This window comes from Eptesicus fuscus, chromosome 17, assembly GCF_027574615.1.
Source record: "Eptesicus fuscus isolate TK198812 chromosome 17, DD_ASM_mEF_20220401, whole genome shotgun sequence".
Lineage (NCBI taxonomy): Eukaryota > Metazoa > Chordata > Mammalia > Chiroptera > Vespertilionidae > Eptesicus > Eptesicus fuscus.
The window spans coordinates 54,659,843-54,683,505 of NC_072489.1; the positions used below are offsets into that span (position 1 = coordinate 54,659,843).

The 23,663-nt window shown below is 38.9% G+C and overlaps 1 protein-coding gene across 2 annotated transcripts in view; it reads right to left on the reverse strand.

Annotated features, from left to right (window-relative positions):
- The window catches only part of RAB11FIP2 (RAB11 family interacting protein 2), a 64,400-nt gene extending 40,927 nt beyond the window's left edge, over positions 1–23,473 (reverse strand). For both annotated transcript variants that reach the window (XM_054729142.1, XM_008144352.3), the window contains exons 1-3: positions 22,927–23,473; positions 17,153–17,595; positions 15,766–16,234 (exon numbers count right to left, since the gene is read on the reverse strand). In XM_054729142.1, coding sequence (XP_054585117.1) covers positions 15,766–16,234; positions 17,153–17,595; positions 22,927–23,279 — 1,265 coding nt within the window. In that variant the 5' untranslated portion in view covers positions 23,280–23,473. The remainder of the gene's footprint in view (positions 1–15,765; positions 16,235–17,152; positions 17,596–22,926) is intronic.
- Between the last annotated feature and the right edge of the window lie 190 nt (positions 23,474–23,663).

Sequence of the window (23,663 nt, forward strand, 5' to 3'; positions counted from 1 at the left end):
AGCCCCACTATTTCCCATCCTACCTGCGTGTAATCGGAGCCCGCTGCCACTCAGCAATCCCCAGTGCAGATCTGAGCTCAGGGCAATTGTATGGGGCATTGTCTCAAGTCTAAAGGCAGAACCCCTCCCTTGTGGTCGGCTTTATAGTCACACACTGATGTGTCACACACATGATGGACTCAGGCATTCACGCTGCTTTTTTTGATCCTTCCTTAAGGGGGAAAAAGAGTTAACTGAACTGGACTGAATTAGCTTGGTGAAAAATAAAATGTCTCTATTTACTGAAGTGTGGCACCAATTTGTGATATCTCTCCCTTTGGACTGCTGTCCTCGTGTCACACAAGATATTGAATAATACAGGCTGACTGCTCAACTGAGCTGTTGACAGGTTAAGGAACATGGGGTTCTTAATCAGGTAGAAAATGAACTTAGACATGCTCACACTGAAAGAACTTCAGGCAAAGTTAAACTTCGCAATTAAAAGAAATGGTTTTAGAAATCAGAACTCAAGGAGTTTGGGGGTAGCAGGGGATTTTAAAGTAACTATTAAGCTGATACAGATACTTTAAATTCCTATTTTAAAAAGACTTTTAAACTAAGAAAATGCTTTACCTTAACATTCTAAAGTTTTTAAGTAAAAACTTATTTTTCACTCTGTGATCTTTCTAAATTTAAATAATTTTTCTAAGTAAATTTTTCTAATTTTAAATTTTGAAATTAATAGTACTTGTGTATATTTTAAGGAATCATTAGTATCTCTCCTATAACATCTATTGATTTATTTTGCAGAATAAATACTGAGTAAAGACATAAGTAAATGGGTGAGAATTTGAAACTGTCCTTCGATTTTCACTATGGACTAGTCTCCTATCGATAGTGAGGAAAGCAAACCGAGCTCATAAAGCGGGAAGCCTGGCCACTGCAGAAATCACGGCCGCATTTGGCAACGATCAGAGTCTTTCTTTGTCGTTTCTTCTCTCTTCTAAAAACATAAATACAATCATTTGGAGCGAGGATTCCTAAGACAGGGAAGGGACTAATGAGAGTAAAAGGAGTATGAAGTGCAGAAGAACAAAGATCTAATGAAACGGATTCACAGTCTTGTTAGTGTAAGGCAATGCAAACTGTGCAGGTTCCTGGCTCTGGCAGTGTAAGTCCTTCAATGAGAAGTCGCAGTAACAACACCGGAAGCTCTCTGGAAGGCATTTGAGAACAAGTATTATGACATCTTCCATAATGCCTCTTTCTAGGCCCCATAAAGGTAGGTGCATTTTGGTCTACAAACTTGATCCATTTTGTATTTAATAAATGGATTCAAGTTATTTGAAAACTCCAGGAGGCATCCCACCTGGCTGGGGGACGATGAGGGGAAGGAGCGGGAGTAACGTTAAGCACCAGTCATTCCTTGTTGTGTATGGGGAGAAGTATAACTTTAAACCATCACAGAACTCCTGACATTAATTATGTTCAAAGGGGAGTATCCCATTGATCTTCCTGTTTCACTCAGAGAGTGGGCTCTGGAGACCTGAGGCTTCACTTTGGTGACAAATGTAGCAGGGGGAGGGGTATAAACAGAACTGGAACATAACATAACAGCACCTTTAATGAGTCTGAAAGAGGAAAAGGAAAATGCCCCACTGACACTAAAGCAAGGGAGAATAAAAAAGACACTAGGCCCAACGACAACTGATATTTATTGGACTTTTAACTGTGGTACCTACCAGGTGTCTTTCTGAGCACTTTATATGTTAATGTTAACTCAATCCCAGGAGGTGTTACTTATTACTTCCATTTACAGAAGACCAAACGGCACAGAAAAGAAGCTTATTCCAGGTAACACAGTTATTAAGTTATTAAGTTTTCAAAGGAACAGTAATCAATAAGGTTTTATAATATACTAGAGGCCTGGTGCATGAATTTATGCACAGGTGGGGTCCCTCGACCTGGCTGGTGATGGGGGCCAATCGGGGCTGGCCGGCTGGGGGAGGGACCGTGAGAGGTTGGCTGTGGGAGCGCACTGACCACCAGGCGGCAGCTCCTGCTTTGAGCGTCTGCCCCCTGGTGGTTAGTGTGCATCATAGCTACCAGCCGGTCGTCTGGTCATAACGGTCACTTAGGCTTTTATATATATAGATAAAGGTGGACACATGTCATACATTTGTCGAAACTCATAAAATATACAAGAATCCTAATGTAAACTATGGGCTTTGTATAATTATAATGTGTCAATATAGGTCAAGCAATTGTGACAAATGCACCACTCTAGTGAAGGATGTTAATAATGGGGGAGGCTATGCATGTGTGGGGGTAGGAATACATGGGGAATCTCTGTACCTTCCACTCAATTTTGCTGTAACCTAAAACTGCTCTCAATTTTTTTTTTTCTTAAACTTTGCCTTTTGTGGCCCTGGCCAGATGCTTCGATTGGTTGGAGCATCGATCGACATGGCCGGTTTGATTCCTGGTCAGGGCACATACTTAGGTTGAGGGTTTGATCCCCAGACAGGAGGCAACTTATCAATGTCTCTCTCTCTCTTCCCCCCCTCCCCTCTTCCTTCCTCTCTCACTAAAATAAATTTTTTAAAAGTCTGCCTTTTGTGAATCTTAATCCCTGGGTTCCCCACCCCTTTCTTCTATAAACTCCTTGAAGAAGAAATGATATCTCATTAACCTTTTCAGTCCCAGCACGTGACAGTACTTAGAGCATCATGGCAGATGCTTAACAAAGGTGTGTTGACTAAATGAATAGTCAGTGCTTAGTAAAAATGTGTAAAGCTGAGCTAAGAGTTGACTGAGTAAATCAATGGAAGGTCGATAAAAGTTTCAACAAGATATAAAGTGGCCAGAAGAGAGGAAATGATTTTTTTCTGAATAATAACTATTACTTACTGTATATCTAGGCCTGATAATATATTAATGGATTTTTTTTTCAGTTCTTTTTAAGATAGGAAGAATTATTCTGATACAACTGCCAATATGAATTGGAAGGTGACGCCAATAAAGTCACCTCAACTAGCCAGTTTATCCATTTCACCAACCAGGTCCACCAGTTTAGGTATCTGACCGCAAAAGATTAACTTGAGATTTTTCTGGAAAATACTAAAAACATTTATTCCATAGAAGTTCAATAGAGTTTAAAGAAGTTAAAGGAGTTCAAGAAATGTTCTTTAGTGATCCTCTTTATAAAAACCCAAAGCAATGAAGTGTCCAAAGAGGATTTCCACTAGTAAATACAACCTTTCATATGTTTCAATTAGGTTTATTTCACATGCAGACAGGGCTTAAGATGCAAGGTGCAACTCCATATTGTCTTTTTCCCTTTCTTTTTAGGAAAAAAGAAAGAAGTCAGTACCAAATCAAATTAATGCTATAGATTAAAGCACTACATTATATCTCTTGGGTCTGGGCAAACATACTAAATACATGAATAGCAAAACAGAACCTAATATGATATGTCTATGGGGATCAACAGTAATTGACTTATTAATAGTCTCACAGGACCTCTCTCAAGAGATCTCACAGACAAGACAATTAATGACTGTGGTCAGTGACACCAAAGATTATGGACAGCAGATCCAGACCCAGCTGCTTTTCTATCTTAACAGTAACAAATATATTTATTGGACTAAAATGTTGAACAGGTCCTAAAATGTAATGATATCAAGGTATTTATGAAATTAAAGCATTATATTCAATCAAGTTTAACTTACTATTCTAGAAAAGAAGTAATTATTTTAAATATAATCAATCAATTCACAAACTGTCCAACATAAGCCCTATGAATTCCAACAGTTCTCCATTTATTTAAAACTAAGCTTCTCATTTTTGTCTTTTGCACCCTAATACAAGAGAATACATCTGCAACAAACATAAAATTTCCTTGACATCTCAAATTTAACTTAAAACTTCAGGTACACTTTTGCATTTTTCACTCTGACTACAATCATATGTCTTTCTCTTGATAAAAAAAGAATCTTTCTCCCCAGATCTTCAGGAATACTGTCACGCTGAGAAGTCAGGCTGTGTTCATCCCACTGCTCTGAGTAGACCCTGGTCCACTGCCTGCCACAGGTCCACCAGTCTATTTGGGGTTGTGGATGGGATGGAGGTGGGAATCAAGTTGTTTACTTTAGAAGCAAAACTGTAAAACTGGAAAGGTGTGATGAACAAGGCACCAGGCCCCTAACAGGGCCAGACCCCGCATAGGCTCTGTCTCTGTATGACCCAGGCCAACCCAGTGCCCTTGATCAGCTTTTTCCTGAGGAAAGAATGAGGACAACCTGAGCAGAGGTAATTCTTCCATGAGGGCACGAATGAGGCAAGTTGCCCCTGGGTCCTGCTGGACTCAGCACAAAAGGACAGAGGACCCACAATGCCACTGGCCAGGAGTACCCCAAGCTGGCTCTGTACCTGAGACAAGGCCAAGTTCTGGAGAGAAAGCTATGATGTCCACTTTCACAATTTAATCTGAGCTCAGCACGTGAGTTTAGGAAATAGTCAGCATGCTTTAAGACAAAGCCAAAGCTTAGAAATCTACCACACACTGTCCTTATTCGTGCTATGCAAGAATTTCTGAACACAGGAATTTATAGCAATAGTAGGCATAATACCTTTGCCTTGTATAGTAACAAAATAAATTTTCTACTTTTACTAAATTTCAATGTAGTTTGGTTTATTTCATCAAAGATTATTACTAAACATATATCTTGAAAGAAACTAGAAAATCTATCAAGTGTATTGTTTTCTTCCAATGTATATCCTTTATTGGTCAGCTCCTAAATTCCACTTGCATTTACGTTTTTTTAAAGTTGAGAATATCTTGTTACTAATAATTTCACTTAACGTAAAGTGATTCTGTAGATGCTGCGCAGTAAAATCACAGCGAGAGCCACTGTTCCCAGACTCACCCTGTGGCAAACGCTACCCTCGGCACAGGGTTCATGGCCCTGCATCACACCAAGGTAGCTTTATCCCAGGTAACACTGAACAACAATGCGGCTCAGAAAGGTGAGTAAGATCACCCAGCTATTCAACAGACTCAAATCCAGACTGATTCCAAAACCGGAATATTCTATTACTATTTTTTTTCATGTTTTACTGTAAAATCCATGGGTGAAAGAAGAATAGATCTTCTGAATCAAATATTAAATTATGGCTGATTTACATTTTTTATTTAGTTTGGGTATTTTAAAATAATCTATATGAAAAGAATATAATGTACACCTCAAGTAAACAAAAGATGTGATTAACCTGAACACCCCCATTCCCACACCAGGCTCCGTAACAAAGAGGTCTCAACACAGAGGTGTGGCAGGGCACCCCCCTAATTGGCTCCTTGGTCGCCTAAAGTAGCAAACATACTTCCTTGGGGAATGACTGACATAGAGTATATATAGCTCCATGACTCCAACTAGAGAAGAGACGGTGAAATTACTAAGTGGTTGGTAAAGAGCTAACAATATAAGAGTAGTCCCTATTTATAAAATCTTCCTTCACAATTTTAATGTGCGGCTACCAGTTCTCTATGAACCATCGCTTCAACCCACTCACCCCAGCCCTAATAGAGCTTGAGATACGTGTTTGTTAAAACAACTCTAAAAACTGGCAATGTGAATTAAGTTTTATTCTAGGCCAAGCTGATTCATGTAATTGCTATTTAAGAGGTATTAGCACTTTTGTCAGAAAGAGTTCTAAGCTTAAAAATATATATAAAATACATAAAAAAACATGTATTTGATGTATAATACTTAATATGTAATCAATATTTATATACCTTAATATTTATATATTTATATTTAATTATTGTTACATAATAATATACTATATTATATGTAACACATCAAATCAAAGAGCCCTAATTTATCTTTAAAATTTAAGTTCAAGGATTCAAATGTCCGGATCCTAACATTCTTAAACACTAGACAAACGCAAAAAAGAAAGATCATTTCATAATCAAGTTAACCGCTTTATTTTCTACCAGCAGCAGCTTTTAGAACAGCCTGGCCACAGGTAACACTCTCACCATATATTACAGATATGGAAACGGTACCTGTTTTTCAAAAGTTAAAGCTTATTGTTATGAAGAAAAGTAATCACAGGTGATATGGTTATAGAGCCCAAAAGGAAATGTTCTGAACACTGAAGCAGGGGGCCTGGGGAGGCGGGGTACACAGAAGTCATTCTCTTAGTGAGAAACTAACAAAAGAGGTCCAACACGGGATTGGGCAAAGCCAAAACCCTGGAGAGAAATTCGTGCAGTAATTACAATGTGAGGGTGAACACACTTTAAATGCATTGCATCCATTAGCAATTACAGAAATTTGCATTCTTCTGTTCAAAGAAGCCAAAGTGTGTTTCAAGTATTAAAAACCAACCTCTCCAGAGCTATTACCATGTTGATATTAGCTTAACTTGTCTCGATCAACTCAAAACACATAATTCCTATTTTCTAAAAAAAACACACACACAACCTCTAAACAAGAGAACATCTCATTAAAAACAAAAACCTCGAACCTCTCCATCAAGATTAAAATGCCAAGTTTGATTCAAAAGGCTACAGACCTGACATCGCTGTAATAAACTTTACAATGCTGTGTTTCACCAAATGTAGGGCATCAATTGAGGACACACATCATTGGAATAATCCTCATTGTTTCTTCTCCTTTACCAATCCCCTCTCCTCCCTCCACATGTGCACACAAAAGTAGAATAGTTAAGTCCCATTTTAGCCCAGAAAAATATCTCAGAGATGTTTTCTTCTTTTCCATCCTCACTGCTAAGGGACCGGCATCAGCTTTCACCTCAGCCATCACACTAATTTCTGAACTCGTTTTCCTGCCCCAAGTTCTTCACTCTCCCTTCCACTCCAGTCCCCAGCAGATCCCCCGTACTATAGGGCTATCTGTAAGATATTACTTTGATCACATTACAATCCAATTTAAAAACCTTTCATGGTTCCCCAATACCTATATAATGTCCAGTACTTAGCAGAGAATTCAGACCTAATATTTACATGCCTGCTTCTATGAGCTCTAAGAGCAGGATTTCAATCTTCATAACCTCTGGTTTCCATGCATATAGTAAACATTGCAAAACTAATGAAAATGAAAACATTATCTGATCACCAAATCTGAGGGTGGAAAAAAAATCATGTTGCTGGACTGACCTAGCCACTCTGTGAGGAAGCAAGAGAATAAAGCAGAAGGCCTGCAAGGGCTTTCTTTATATACTTAGTCTTTATCTATATATATAAAAGCCTAAGCAAGCATTACAACTGGACGACCGGCCTGTAGCTATGATGCACACTGACCACCAGGGGGCAGATGCTCAATGCAGGAGCTGCCCCCTGGTGGTCAGTGCGCTCCCATAGCCAACCTCCTGCAGCCAGCCAACCTCTTGCAGTCCCAACCCCCACACCCCCGCCAGCCAGCCAACCTCCTGCAGACCCCCTACCCCTAGCCTCAATCGGGATTGGGCGAGATGGCCCCAATGGGCCCCGATCGCCGGCCAGGCTGAGGGACCCCACCCATGCATGAATTCGTGGACCAGGCCTCCAGTAGAATATAAAATATTTGATGTAGACATTTTCTGAATCAAAACTCGATTCACACCCCAACAATTTCAAATTTACACAGGAAATAACTAGATTAAATATTTGAAATTGGGACAAACAAGTCTCAGACTTGAAGGTACCACAGCATGACTGGAGGACCCGTGCGTACTGTGAAAAACCAGTGTTGAAGGGTAGTCTCGTCTCAGGCCTGGATCCTGACAGTTTTCACGTGGATGAGAAAAGTAAGGTCAACTTGGAATAGGCAATTTTAAACAACAGGCCAGAGATGAAAAATAGAACAATAAATATCCAAAACAATGTAGAATCATATAATTTTTGTCTTTCCAATGTATTATTCTTAAAATACACATGTTCGCTAATGACAATAAACAAAGATTATTAATCTACATGTAAGAAGCTTTCCTGTTTGTTGGATTTGACACAGAAATAATCCTCTCAAATAATATATTAAAAGTTAAACCAAAAAAACTACATATTGATTCACAAAACTTGATGAGCTGGGGTCACTGGAATATAATTTTAATACTTTCCTATCAGAAACCTCAAGAGGACTTCCACACTATATCTTGTATTTGATCATATCATAACAACCTGTTCTCTTTAACTACTGGACTCACTATGTGTTATCCTGTGTCCAGTGCCTAAGAGCTCGTTAATTACCTAAACTATATCTCCATAGGTCTTGTTAATTACCCGTCTCCTGTCTCAGAGGACCTTGTTAATAACTTGTACAGTCTCTCTAAAGAGGTCCTAACAACACATTAAAATTAAAGATGCTTTTCTTTTAGCACCTGTCAAGCGCTGTAAATTGAGAAATTTTCACATCAGTTTATTAGCCTACAGTAGTTTTTGTGGATTTTTTTTTTTTTTTGGCTTGTTTTCTTCTCTCACAGAGACTTTCTATATCTCAATCTCTCAGCTTAAAATAATAACAACTTAGCAAAGTTTGTCTTTTTTGTTATAGATTTTTTTGTTTTCAATTTTTAAGTCTATAAATATCAATTTGCATTAGTGAGTTAGCCAAAGGACGGCATGGTAGGTATCTGCAAATTAACCCATTGGGAGATGTGCCAATTAATGAGACTATTATAATGAGTATTAGGACCACAAAGGGTAAAAAGTTTCAAGTAGTATCTGGGGAGTTAACATAAAGTTCTAGTTAGTGGGAACTAATCACACTGCATACTTCATGTTCCCAGTCATGGCTTCATTGGATACATTCTGTAAATCCCCGGGCATTAATGGATTAATGGATCTAAAAAATCATCTCAAAGTTTTTATTTTCTAACCTCATAAATAAGGCTACAAATTTTCAGTTGTGTAAAAGATTTACAGCCTGCCATGAATGTCAGGCAAATTTTCTCCAATATTAGACAAATATGAACAAAAACATTGCTATTAAAATAAACCTTGTACGCCTTAAGGTTTATTATGCCAAAGACAGAGCTTTAAACTTATACAAGAAAAGAATCTCCATAAGGAGCATTATAAAGAGGAAGGTTTTAAAACTACGAATAGGATCTTTTCTTTAGGGATCATGTTTACTATAACTTTTAAAATGTAAGCCTACAGTAAACAGTCATCATTTTTTTTATGGACATGCTATATAACTTCATAACAATGGTTACTTTAAGCCTATGGTGATTTTTTTTTGATTTGTGAAAATTAAAAACACATTTAAATGCAGTCTAGGTAACCAATTTTTATAGCTTCTAAGAAATTTCTGATACAACCATAGACAGGAATTGGCTAGTGAAGGAACAAAGGAAAGGAAGGAAGAAAGAAGAGAAAGAGGGAAGTAGGTCAACCTGATCCCAAAGGTCAAAGGCTTACTTGTCATGCAAAACCATAAAATATCAGTGATAAATATGAGGTCTTGATCTTGGACACTATTTCTGTACTGACCTAAAAAATAACTGATTGGCCTACGCTCATCAGTTAAGTAGAAGATATGTTTTTGCACAGCAAACACTGCAAATGAAATATATGCATATGTGCTCTAATAAAATCAATAATACTAAAATAATATTATAAAACATACCACTAAGTTATCATAGAGCGACTAAGAGTTTGCTACATGGTACTCACAACACAATGAAGTGGAAAAGAATGTTCTTCGTGCCGTCACAAACTGAGGATATTCCCAAACAAAATTATCTGGTAAAAATATCTCCCATAAGTTCCAGCTCTCCGATAAGCTGCTCCTCTAACATCAAATATTAGCTCGTCTCTCACGGTATGCCTATGTTATTAACTACATTATTTAAATTTCAGAATAAGATATACACAACCAATTTTCTCCTATATTAATTAATTCCCTTAACCAGGTCTTCTGCAGTCCTTCCTGAATCCTGAGAAATAATTCACCCATAGATGTCATCAATATTTAATAGTCGGACATTTCTACCCGGCCTTCAATGCCTACTGTAACTCAGATGTTCCTTAGCTATTCGGCCAAAGTTCACACTCCTCTCCACTTCCCTGGTTTCGTCAAGCTGATCTTCTTACCGTGCCCTCTCCCTTAGTTAGGACCCTGTGAGCAAAGCTAATGTGACTAAGTTGTCTGGTTTAGCTATAAGGATACAAACACAGTCCTGATTCCTATTCATCATTACGTACTTGTGAAACAGATGATTTAATTTAGATCAGCAATGTTTACACCTGAGAACCAGTGGGAAGTTTTTAAAATGTTGATTTTTATTTCAGATCCATTCACTAAAGATTCTAATTCAGTCTGAGGTAGGGCCCAACAAGTCATAGTTTTTAAAAATCCACAGGAACTCTTGCTGCTTAGCAGTGAGAACACGCCCTGCTCTAGGTTCTAAGGGCACTAAAGACTCAGCCCAACTAAGAAGCTTATATACTTAGTTAGGAAGACTAAGACCCAGACACAACAGACATGGTACAGCAATTATGTCCTCCTGGATCAGCAGAAATCCAAAGAAGGGAAACAGCACATTACTGATCAAGAAAGAAGTATAGGAATTGAAGAGTTTTTAGCATCAAGGATAGACAAGCTTAGGACATTCAGGTGGGCTATGAGGAAAGGCGGGGGTGAGGGGGTAGGAAAACAACCAAAGGACTTGTATGCATGCATATGAGCAAAACCAATGGACACAGACAGTGGGGGAGGGGGGCGTTGAGGGCTTGTGCTTGGGGGAGGGGATGGTGAGGGAGAGGTCAATGGGGGGAAAAGGAGACTCATGCAATACTTTAAACAATAAACAATTTTTTTAAAAAAAGAGTACATTCTACCACTGAGCCAAAGAATGGAGATGGGAAGGCTTACAAGGGCCACAGGGTAGAGAGGTAAGAAAATTAACTTCCCAAGAACAGAGAGGACAAATAGTAAAAGAAAAGTTGCACAGTTGAGAAAAGGCTAAAATACAATAAGCCTTGAAAAACAGAAAGCAGAGTTTGGTGTTGCAAATGAGCGGTTCTTAGCTTTTTTGAAGGAGGCTTTCTTGAACAGAACAAAAGGTACTACAACTCCTGTGCCCTAAGTGCTAAGTAATAATAATGCTAAGTGCTATAATAAATAAATAAAAATTGCAGTAATTTAATACTCTGAGAATTCATCATTCAGGCAAGGCTCAATGGGTGTCCTTGGTTAGTGGCCTTCCATGCATTCAGGGACCCAGCTTGCTCCTATCTTATGAATCTGCCCTTCCCAAAGATCTCCCTTCAGCTAGCACAGGGTTCAGCAAACTATTTCTGTTAAAAAATAATAATAAATATTTTTAATGAATATGCAGGCCAAACAGTCTATACTATTCAACTAGCATAAGAGTAGCCATAAACAACCAGGTGAGATGTGCTCCAAGAAAATGTTATTCACAGAAACAGGTAGCAAGCCAGATGGGGGCCCCGAGTCTTGTTTGCCAACCCGCAGTTTAGGTATGGAGAAAGAGAGACAACGCGGAAGAATGTGGAGGAGGTGTACATGGACAAGCCCTGGAAACGCTGTACATCTCTTCCGCTAATTCTTCAAGAACCCAGAACTTGGTCACAGGTTCTCATCTAATGGGGTCTATTCTGTGTATTTGTTTAAAAAAAAATATGTGGGATGTCGTTTAGTGAACACACCACCCACTTCCACTTTTCAGTGGAAAAACAGCCCAGTGTTAAAGAAAAAAATGGGTGTGAACACATTATTGAAAATGGTATAACAAACATCTAGGTATATTTGTTTCTGGAAAACGATATTCTGCTGATGCAAAAAGCAGGGCTTTACAAATTGTAGGGTTAATCATACTCCAAATTAGTTGATACGGATGGTGCTAAACTACCTGTGATTTATAATTAAGAAGCAAGAGTAGAAGCAATTTTAAAACACAAACAACTCAATGTCAGTAAATAAGCGGATAATTCCAACTGTACTTTCATGTACCTGTGCACATAGTAGGAGTTTTGCAGCATGCCGTGTTAGCATGCAGACTTCTTAGAACTGGCATCTGCAGCAAACGGTACTGTGAACTCCCCACCCCCAATTCAGCTTCCTCAGAGGCATAGCTAAACTGGATTTCTTAACTGAGGTTGGGCCAGGACTGAGCTCTGGCCAATGGGACATATGGGAACAATGCACACCACTGCCAGGCCGGGCACATAAGGATGCCCCACATGTGATCCTCCACTCTCTCTCCCTGCTGCATGACCTGGAGGTCATGTATGAAAGGAGGGCATCACAAGGAGGAGCCTGGCTCCTGAATTACTGTATGGAGCAAAGCATCCACTTCCCATCCCCAGCTTAGTGAATTAGGTTGTGACGACAATGAACAATACACTGAGTGGCCAGATTATTATGATCTCTGAATGCATAATCTGGCCACTTAGTGTGTGTGTATGTGTGTGTGTGTGTGTGTGTGTGTGTATATATATATATATATATATATATATATTTATATATATATATATATTTTAGAGGCCCGGTGCATGAATTCGTGCATGGGTGGGGTCCAGCCAGTCTGGCCAGGGGGAGGGGACATGGGTGGTTGGCCAGCCTGCCTGCTGGTCGAACTCCTGGTCAAGGGGACAATTTGCATATTAGCTTTTTATTATATAGGATATACACTGAGTGGCCAGATTATTATGTGTTCAGAGATCATAATAATCTGCCACTCAGTGTAAACGTCTACTGTGATTAGCCATTGACATCTGCGGTTGTTTATTACAGGTGGTAACCTATCCTAACTAATCCAGAGTTCCTAATAAACTCCAGAAATGTGCTACTTAGGGTATGAATATTAAATTTTAATAGTCCTTAGAAACTCACTTAGATTTTTAATGATGTTTTGCTGTGCATAAAAATGCACACATTTGCCTTTATGGGTCCATTTTCAGCCTATCAGAAAGATCTTCACAGCCCACACTGAGCGGCAAGGCCCACACTGAGCAGCAAGCAGGAGACTACGGGAATGGAAGTAGCCTTTTAGGAAATCGGTCTGTTCTACTGTGTTCAGTTATTCAAAAGTGTTTTCCTAACACCTACTACCTACCAAGCGTCATGCTGGAGGTTAAGGGCAGAAAGGTGAATGAAATGCAGGCGCTGCCTTCAAGTTGTTCATGGTGGTAGGAGGGGACAGAGGGACTGGTCTGGTAGGGAACGTGATGCCAGGGAAAGTCAGACGTGTAGGGAAATTCTGCATCGCAGGTTCACTACCGACCTCCAGGAGGAGGGGCCTCCAAGAGGGGCCTGAAGAGGATGGAGACTGAGTCACCTCAGGGAAAAGTGGTTCAAAGGGCCCTGTTCTCTGTTGAAATAACCCCACAAAAACCCTAACTCATTTTCTTACCAGTTCTATGCAAGACCATGAGATCTATTCCAGAAATAGAAGCAAAATACAGGATTTCTGTGATTTACAAGGTGATTTCTTCAGGTGGATTTTACTGACACTAAGAAATGAAAACGCGAACTTCTGAGAAAGTGTTTCTCGGTACTTTAGAAATTTCTGGCGTAAAGAAACTTCTCCTATTGTAATCGTACGCATTACTCACTCAGAGGGTAACAGCACAGTTCTCGTGCACCTGCAATCACAGGTGAGCCAGCTGACCCAGAGAACAAACCCAGCGCCACGGCCATAGATCTTACCCTAACTCTGTCCCCATTCCCACAACTTCAGTCACAGGAGTCCAGGAAACTCTGCAAAGAGATCTATTTAGCACTTCTGAGAAAAAAATGCACAGCATGCGTCCTAGTGATGTGAGTCTATAGCTTCAAAAGGCACTTGTTTTAGATGCCAATGTGAGAAATCTAAAATGTCCCCTCTAACTGAGGGATGATACTGGACGATAAACAGGCAGACAAAACTACCTCCACCGTATCCTCCCAAATTCCACACCAGAGAAAGCTGCTTCCCCCAAATGTGAATGGTATGCTCTCCCTCCATCTCTTTATATTCAATCGTATTAATCAGAGCTACTCTATTGTAAACGTTTTAAATTTACCACAAAGGTGATTCTTGACACAAAAAGAGTAACTTCCCAAGAACCTACAAATGTTTCTGTCCTCACAAAATATGAAGATAAGAGAATATAAAAAAGAGAAAGTCTTAAGGTTTTAAAATCTATTGTTTTTTATATGCTTGCAATCGTTTTATACATATAACATGAAACAGTTCTAATTTTTACAGAAAATGCATTAATACTGAAGTAACCCAAAAACAAAGCCTAAATCTGGCAAAATGCCACTCACTTTTAAAACCAATGGCAGTCCACGTAATAGTCCAAGTGAAGGGCAAGTAAAGCTTTGAGGATACCTATTTTCCACAGGCTGCCATAATTTAAAAACATTATTTTCCTACCATTTCCCATTTTCTTTGACTCTAAAATAATATAAATTACCCAATCTCTAAGTTATCTTAGACAGTTGTTTTCAACAATCTTCTTCAAAAAAAGTTCAGTAAAGGAAGGGAAAAAATGCAAGTGGATTTCTATTTACCCCAATAATTTAGGCCTTAATGCAATATGTAAAGTACACTATGTAAAATCTCAAAATAAAATATTTGAGAATAGCATATCAAAACTATGGACTCCTTATTAAAATATTAATGCCATAAGAATGAATTTATTTTTTCTATAGTCTATAAAGAAAACTGACCAAGACTTTCTAAAGCCACAGCAAATACCCATTAATGAAAGAAAAGAAAAGAAATACACACTTCCCTCTGAGAGGTTTAAATGCATGTTTCAATGAATCGTCAGATTATGGAGAGGTGGGAGAGCACAGCCTAAGGGGTTAATTGTCAATGCTGCAGTTTATATTTATAGTGGGACAAAATTAAGCACTGTTTAAATAAAATATGACACAACAGTATATACAACATAACAGCAGCCACCACTTATGGGTTCCCTATTTGGGGCCTGGCTTTGTACTTTATACTTTATTTATCATTTATCATCACTCAATCCTACCAAGTAGGAATTATTTTCTTTGTTTCAAAGGTAGGGATGCTGAGGTTTACAGAGGTCATAGAGCTACTCAGCCAGGATTCCCACTCAGGTCTGTATACATTAGTGCCTCGGGGAAAAACTACCATGTTACATGGCAAACATTCTACCATGCATTTCTATGATAACCGCTTAAGATCACAATAGATTCATCTTATTCTTTGTTTGAGGTTCCTTAATTGGCTATTCCATCTTTCACTTCTGCAAAATCCATAATCTTAAAGGTGTATAGTTCCAACTTGTACAAAGAAATGGGAAAAGTACCATTACACAACTAAGAACTCATCTTTTCCAAATCTAATCTTTATGATAGTGATTATTTCTATGACTATAAATGACTATATAGCTATTTTTTATGTATTTATAGTGCCCAACAAGGGTCCCTGAATCCCAATAAACATTCACAAATAAAACTACTTCCACACAGCCATTTGATGAGGACAGTTAACACCTACTATGAAAACCATTAATACCTAAGCCAGTATTTATTACAGGATAAATAATAAATGGGCTGCTATTGGTCCCTAAGTAGAAATAAACTAGGGTAAGGAATAAGAATCTTCCATCCTTCTAAGATCAAAAGGTCAAATCCAAAGATGTTTGCAACATTGTCTGACTCCATAATTAATTAGAAAAATAAGATAAACATTTGACTTTAGAATATTCAAGTATTTTTAAAAGGGGTATTTGATACTTTCAAGTACAATATTTCTCAAATAGCACAACTTACCCCATGGTAAGCTTACCTTGAAGATGGCATTATATTTGAAGCCCTGAATTTTGTTGTAAACGGATTAGTTGACTCATAATCAAAATAGTCCTGACGATTTTCACTAAACGCATTAGGTGATTTCAAGTCACTGGGGCTCTCGGCTGCCCCATTGTTGAGTTTATCAGACCTTCTGCTATCTTTCTTTCCGGTCACTCTTTCAAACAGGCTAACTTTCTCCCTTTTCTCTCTCTTATTTTCTTTTCTTACTTCAATTGATTTTGAAAATAAAGTCATGCTGCTATCCCAGGATTCACTGCTTTCTTCAAATGGATTTTTCTTCCTTGGCAGTGTTGCAAATTTTTGGGGTAATGAAGCCGTCACATTGGTAAATGGGTCGTTTTGTCTTCCGGAAGATGGTGCGCCTTCCTCCACACTGCGGTCAGGCTGGTTCATTTTAGAAGTATCAAAGCTTAATGTTCTTCTGTGTGGAGATTTGAGACTTCCTGCAAATAATTTTGTAGTCAGTACATAATCAGTGACACATTACATCACACTATGACACATTCTGTGTGCACACTGCTGCTTTTAGAATGAGCGCAATTAGCTATTTAAAGCTTTAACCTTTAAAATAACCAAAGAAAACAACCCGAAAATGCTATGGTAAAGCAATCTGGAGTATGTAGGCTAATAATAATTAGTATATTGCTAGACAATCGGGAATTTACTCAGCTCAGAAAGAAAAAAAACAAACTATAATGTCAAAGCTTAGAGGTTCTGCTTGTCAGGATAGGGCTATAAATTCTCAAAGACTTTTTTTTCATCATTAGTATTAAATTTACTTTCTTACTTATGAACATAGGTTTTTTCCTAGAAACGTTCTGATTAAATGGAGTATTCACTCATGCTTCAGGTTTTCCAACAGGAGGAGCAACAGAAAAAAATTAAGCCAAGCGCTGGCCCTGGCTCAGTTGATTAGAGAGTTGTCCCTACACACCAAGGTTTCGGGTTCGATCCCCCGTCAGGGCACATACAAGAATCAACCAATGAATGCATCAACAAGCCGAACAGCAAATCAATGTTTCTCTGTTTCTCTCTCTCTCTCTCCCCCGCTTCCCCTCTCTCTCTCTAAAATCATTCCATCAATAAAAAATTATTTTAAAAAAATGAAGCCAGGCCATGCAAAGTGACTGGGACTCATTTTTTTTATCATCATCTAATACTGAATGCAGACAGGCTCTGTCCTTAAGAAACTTACCAATTTTGAGGGCAGTAGGTATTCAATAAATATTTGATCACTAAATTTAAAAAATACTACCAAGAACCTGTAATTCTAATTTTTTAATTTTAGAAGTTAAACTTTAAATACTAAAAAGGATACGTCAGGCCCCTGAGGACACACTCAGCAAGAACGTGTCACTCACCACTTTCTGGAACGGCTCCAAAGGCGTCTATCTGGCGTCCGAGAAGATGCGTTTGCCCAGCGGTGCCCGGCTTCAGTTTCTCAGCGGACACGTGGGCCCCCGTTAAGTCAGACATGGAGTGCGCTGAAGAGAGTCGCTGAGGCCCCAGGAGGAAAGGCTTTTTCGGTTTAGATTTCATCTGTATTTCACCACTTGAAAATTCAGAATTGGCATCCGTCATGTGAGAACTTGGAATGATTGCAGAAGACGTATCGGAAAACGTCCCATCGTTTTTTCTGCCTTTCATCTTATCTTTTAATTTTGCAAAAGGAGATCTTGTTTTGTCCTTCATTGATAAGTCAAACATACTTGCTGTCATATTGTTCCTCATGAATTGAATATTGACCTTTATCTCTCCCCTGTTTTTGGCTCTTTTTCCTTGTTTGGATTCTAATCTAAACCACCTTAAAGAGAAGGAAAAACTGGGTTGTAACATGTAATGAAGAGAGGACATCAAGCGTGGCTACATACAAGTATCTTCTCGGGTGAAGCTAGTGCACACGAAGCTACGCAAGGGAGGAGATTTGGTCCGACAGAGGACTTCTGGTTCTACTCTTTGTTCAATTACTGAAAACTTACCACTGTCTCTGGGATGTGATGGATACTGAAGAAGGAGGTTTTCAGTAAGTTTGAGAAGGATTTCAGATAAACTTTTCTTTCATGATTTGAAAATCATTCACATAAAAGATTCTTACCAATGAGAGCTGTTATGTTTCCATCTGGGGTAAGTGTTGCTAAGGGCCTAAGAACATTTTTTAAAATTAAAAGACACTCAAGTACAGACTTTGGAAGAATTCATTGATACAAACCATTTTTGAGGCACTATAAAAATGATAAATGGCCACATTTTTAATAAAGGAATAAACATTTATAGTTCCATCCCCAAATTTCTTCCATAAAAACTATTAAAGTAATTTTGTTAATATTGGAGCCCACTACATGTGGCTTTTTAATCATGAAAATTGCATATGATGTAATTTAGATTAATATATAACGGGTCAAAGCCTTTTCCTGAATAAAAAATGCAAAATGAATAAAAGGCAGGAAGTGACAAATAGTAATAAATCTTATAAAGAGTTTCTAAAGAAAAAACAAAGCCTAAATACTTCCTGTTTGAATCTTTGCTTCATTTACTATTGCTACTGTGACAATACTGAATAAAAATTATTTTAATTGGAGCCAAATCTTATGCCGCTAGTCAACTCGCTGTGTGACATTGCCCACTGTTCAATGATGTATAAGAAACAGAGTTTATTTTGCTTTTGTCCATAGTATTTTTATCCATGAGAAAGTCTCCAGTTGTCAGTGTCACAAGTGATCATTCTATAGGGCCAACAGCCAAAACACTGCAAAATCCAGTCTACAAGACAGCCTGTACAATGTTTTCACATTACTGAACAATGAAGCATAATATCCATTCCTGCAGACGGGGTATTATTTAAACACAGCTCTAATCAAGTGTAACAAATTTTCTTAGGTACAAAGGAGCTCTGGTCTAATTTTACATTAGTGCTTTCTCTCATTGTTGCTAGCAGGATGTGCCAGAAGAAGGTATATTTCCTGTACAGCACGGGGAAGACTGGTCTTTGCAGGCAGAGAGAAACCTGGCACAGAACCTCCATACCAGCTACCCTCTAGCAAGTAACATGCAAGAGGAATCTTTTCTTAATTAACTTGAAGCAATTCAGTCAATTAAGATCTAGCTGCACCCAAACAAGCAACTTTTTTAAAATAAAAGAGTATCTCATAATAGAAAGCATCAACCTGATACCCTAAACTGAGAAAATCCTTTATCTGAGGCAAATGGCAAAATCTGAAGATGCAGAGGCTAGACCTGACAGCAATAAACTCTGTGGAATACAGAACCTTGAACACAAACTTGGGCACTCGAAAAGTCTGGAAATGAGACAAGGTTATATACCCAGTTACTAACTTAGAATTTGGAAAATAGAATCATTTTCAACGGAGGAGAAACACTTCTGATGAATGATACTGCAGGAATACTCAGTAACATCTCAGACTTTACAGAAAACAGGTGAATACACTTGGTTAGAAATATACCAAAAACAAAGCAAAAAGAAACCAAGAATGTAGGATTTCCACATGTATAACAAGTCAAAGCAAATTGAGAAAAAAAGTAAAACAATAACCCAATAAATGAAAGGGGGTAATCAAAATTCATAGAATTTTACAAATAACACAAATAAATCTTCTACTTTAACATCCTTATTTCAGAGATGAGGAAAATGAGGCACAGAGAATATAAGTAACTTCCAATGTCAAATTAAAGTCAATAAAGGAAATATCCAAAGCTGATGAATAACATCTGCATGAAAACAGAAGTTCTTCCATATTTGATGAACCATATATGCTAATAAGATTAAACGCACAGCTGGTCATATGTTACGGGCACTCTAGTCAAGAGATTGACAGCCAAAGAAGGCAAAGCACTCTACACCAGAGTGTAAGCTCCATGAAGGCAGCTCAGCTCACCTTGCACTAAATAAATGTCCACTGACTTATTTCTAGAACTGTGTTTTAAAGCAACCAAGCTATAAAACACTGTGTGTGCATGTGTGTGTGTTTTGCATTGTTTTGCTTTTCTGTGGGGAACACTAAAGACTTAGATGAGCTTTAAAGAATAAAGCAAGTCAGTACTTGAATACAATCTGTAAATACTAGTATAGTCTTTCCCAGCTTCCTCCCCAGAATACTGCAAAGAACTTTAAATATACTAATTTAAAATAGAGGCATGATAAATAAGTTTAGGTGCTTTGTTTTGAAAGGGAAGTCTTAATGAGACCTTCAAAAATCGCCCTAGAGATAAAACTTGTTTTCCCAGGCTTCAAACAGATAAAATGAAGACATAGCATTTGGGGCTTAGTGGATTAATGGCTGATTTTTTTTTCACCTCTTGAGTGCTGGATTTAAACTGTATATGGCCTCTGTTCAATTTTTAGTGGGCACAGGTCCATGTTCAAAAACCACCACACATGTGGGAACTATTCCCAAGCAATTGGTGCTGTGTGGTCAGAAATGGGACAAGATTGGCAGTAAGGGTGCCAGAGGCCAGGACGCAGGTGCACTGCAGAGACACACACCAAAGTCCTAAAATCGGCATGTGTTTGAGTCATACCTAACTCTGGGGACTCTGATTGTTATTACTTTTCATGAGCATTAAAAAAAAAAAAAAAAAAGATCAACATCACCCACTTCTGTTGTAAAAAAAAAAAAAAAATCAATAGATATTACATAACAGCATGAACAACTTTACCATTCTATTATTAAACATTGTATTATTTCCTTAAATCTCGTGCCAGAACCAACCCAGACACCCATGAAAGGGGAGGTACAGTTCTTTGTCCGTGCTCCGCTCGAAGTGTAAGGCACAGGCCCCTTCCCCCAATCCTCCTTAAAAAAAAAAGGTATTTAACTTCAAGGTATAAAAATAAGTAAAATAATCGTTTTAGCTATCACACTTCTTTGCCCATCATGACACAACTGGAAGACAAGCTGTAAATACTTGTCTTCAGTGTCAAGAGTAAAAAGTGTCACACCCAGCAGTTTCATGGGACGTCTAACTCAGCTGGTAACCTTCATCATTCATACCAGTTTTCTAAAAAGCACTTGGGAATACGCTGACAAGGCTCAGCAATGTGCAGAATATTAAATATCTTTCTTGCAATACACCAGTGACTCAAGTCTGTCTCTGACTGTGCCACATGCACAGCTGGGCTGCAAAAGGAAACTATTAAATATATTAAAAATCAAGAAATATTACCAATAAAGATACCTCATCTAATATGTAGTCCCTATTTATCCACAAAGAAAGAAAATGTTAGGGATTTAATAACATGAAAATCACTTCGAATGCAATAACATCGCAAGCCCTGTTGATAGCATTTTAAAGCATTTCCCCCAAAAAAGTTCTAACCAATTTTATATAGCAGCCAACAGAGACTTTCTACAGGGAGGCTACAATATGACTGTTTACGGCGAAATGGTTTATAATTGTGATGTTGCCAAAACTGAGGTGTAAAACAAGGAGAAACTTTAAAAGCTTATTTCACCCTCAGAATGTCTGGGTTCACAGTGGGGCCTACTTTCACTTGGAAAATTTACATTTGAGGGAGGCCTGTAATACATCCTTCATCGCAGCAGAAGTACTGTCAGTGCAGCATGAGGCCTGAAGTTACAATATACTTCCAAGTTTACACTCAAAACACTTGGAATATTATACAGTGTCATCCAAAATTGGTCATTTGAAACAAATTATTTGATAATTATCCATTTTCAATTTAAATTGGAGAAAGCCCTCAGAGGAAACTAAATGCCACTTTGTAGGTATCAAACAGTTTTATTAAAATCATTGATATATACTCAACCTTATACTTTTCAATACCCTTTCTCTCACAATGTTTTCATATCCTTAACCAGTCTAAATATTTACCTTTGTTTGTCTTACATGCCTAGTATTTCTTATCTCTCCACCCTTTCACCCTGTGCATTAAGTCTTAGGTCAAGATCTGATGGAACACTTTTTAAAATAAAAATAAAAATTCCAATCAAGAAAAGCGTGCAGAAAGAAAAGCATAGAAAAAATACAAGGGGTGGTCGCTTTAAAATAAGAAATTAACCTAAGTGTCAAGAAAGTTATCATTATGAAAAAGTTTCTAAAAGCATAAATAAATTTTAGTTATCACTGAAATAAACAGCAAAGCTATTTTGGAAATTTCAATTCCTCTCATAAATTCAACCTATACCGAACTCTTATTAATTCCATCAATTATAATGTTCTCTCAGAACAGAAAAGTTATGTTTGAGGAAGGGGTGAAATACCTAGCTCTGAAAACATAATACTTTTCAATGTACGACATAACATCCTAGTGTTAACTCATATTATGGTTTTTTAAATTAGAATATATTTAGCCTAAGCTCGAAAGTCATATATCAAAAGCCACATTTTCACTGGAGGTGTCGTTACATCATTTCATCACAAGAATTTAATCATTGTCTCCAATCTGACGTTGAATATGATCTGAACACACTGGTTTTGCAGAACTAATTCTGAAGTAATACAGCAGCTCCAGTATATTGGAATTTCAAAGGAAAATGTTAGTGCGTTCAAGTTGAGGATGTTTGTACATACTTTTAAAACTTTTTCTCTTTGAACGGCTTTAGGCACCATCAAGATGTACTTAACCTGAAAAAGTGGCTGCGTTCAAATAAAGGCCACTGTGGTTATAATGTTGAAATGACATACTGAGTGCTAAATTTGATCATTTATCTTTCAGCAGCCTCAGAGTTCAACCTAGATATATGACACTATATTGGCAGATTTAGCTTTCTGCTATTCCATTTCCTGGAGATGTGTAGTGTTTAAAGACAACAATTTGCACACGTGCTGTTTTAGCTGGTCAACACTGTGATCCAGGCTTCTTATAAGAAACAATGTTCATCTACTTACAGTCCAGTGCAAAATACCCAATCATTTACGATTAATACTTGGAACAAATGAGAGGAAGGGACCACCTGAAGACTCCCATTTAAAAGACGTTTCTTCACAAGGGCTATTTTTTACTTCCCAGTCATGCAGCTGCGGTGCTTAAAACTGGGTCATATCATTCCAAAAAAACCAACGCCCCAGATATCACCAGTCATTTCCAAGAACAGAAAAATCCATAAATACAGAGTGAAGCTCCCCTCCCAAATTCAAAATAAACGACGTAACTTACTCGGTTTTCCTTCTTTGTTTGTCCTCAAAGATGTCATTGAGATTGATTGCCACCTGCCCTAAAAACTTATCCAGCCCCACCAGGGACCTGTGCATCACTATGAGGAACAGAATGTACTTCTCGGGGTTCCCCTGCAGGAGCAGGCCGGGCAGCTCGAAGGAGGCCTCTTCCTTCCAGACCGGCTCCAGGGTTTTCTCGGCCACGGAGGTGGAGTACTTCTCCTTGCCCAGCTGAATGATCGTGTACGTGTCATTGGTGCCACTTTTGCCTTTTGGCTTCAGATCTTTGGCTTGGAGCACTGTGACCTGCACGTGGGTCGGAAACCACTTTTGGGCTTGCTCGGACAGCATCATTCTGCCGGGTCTCGGCACCCCGTCCCGTCCCCCCAGCGCAGGCAGCGCCCCTCCCGGAGGGAGAGCAGGTCCCGGTCACCGCATCCTAAGGGCACTTAACGGGGACGGGCCAGCGCCCCGCGGCCCAACTTCCCGGGGGCTGAGGTCAAAGGGCCTCCCTCCCCGGGGCAGCCCGGGGGCGGGGGCGGGGGCGGGGGCGCGGTCGCTCTGGGGGTCCCCTGTCCTCAGAGGCGCAGCAGGGGCCCAGCATCACCTGGCCTCGCCGACCAGCCCCGCGCTCGCGGCCGCACCTTCACGCCCCGCCGGCCCCAGGGACGAGCCCTCGGCGGCGGGCGGCGGGCGGCGGGCGGCTCCCGGGCCTGCGGGCAGGTGAGGCCTGGCCAC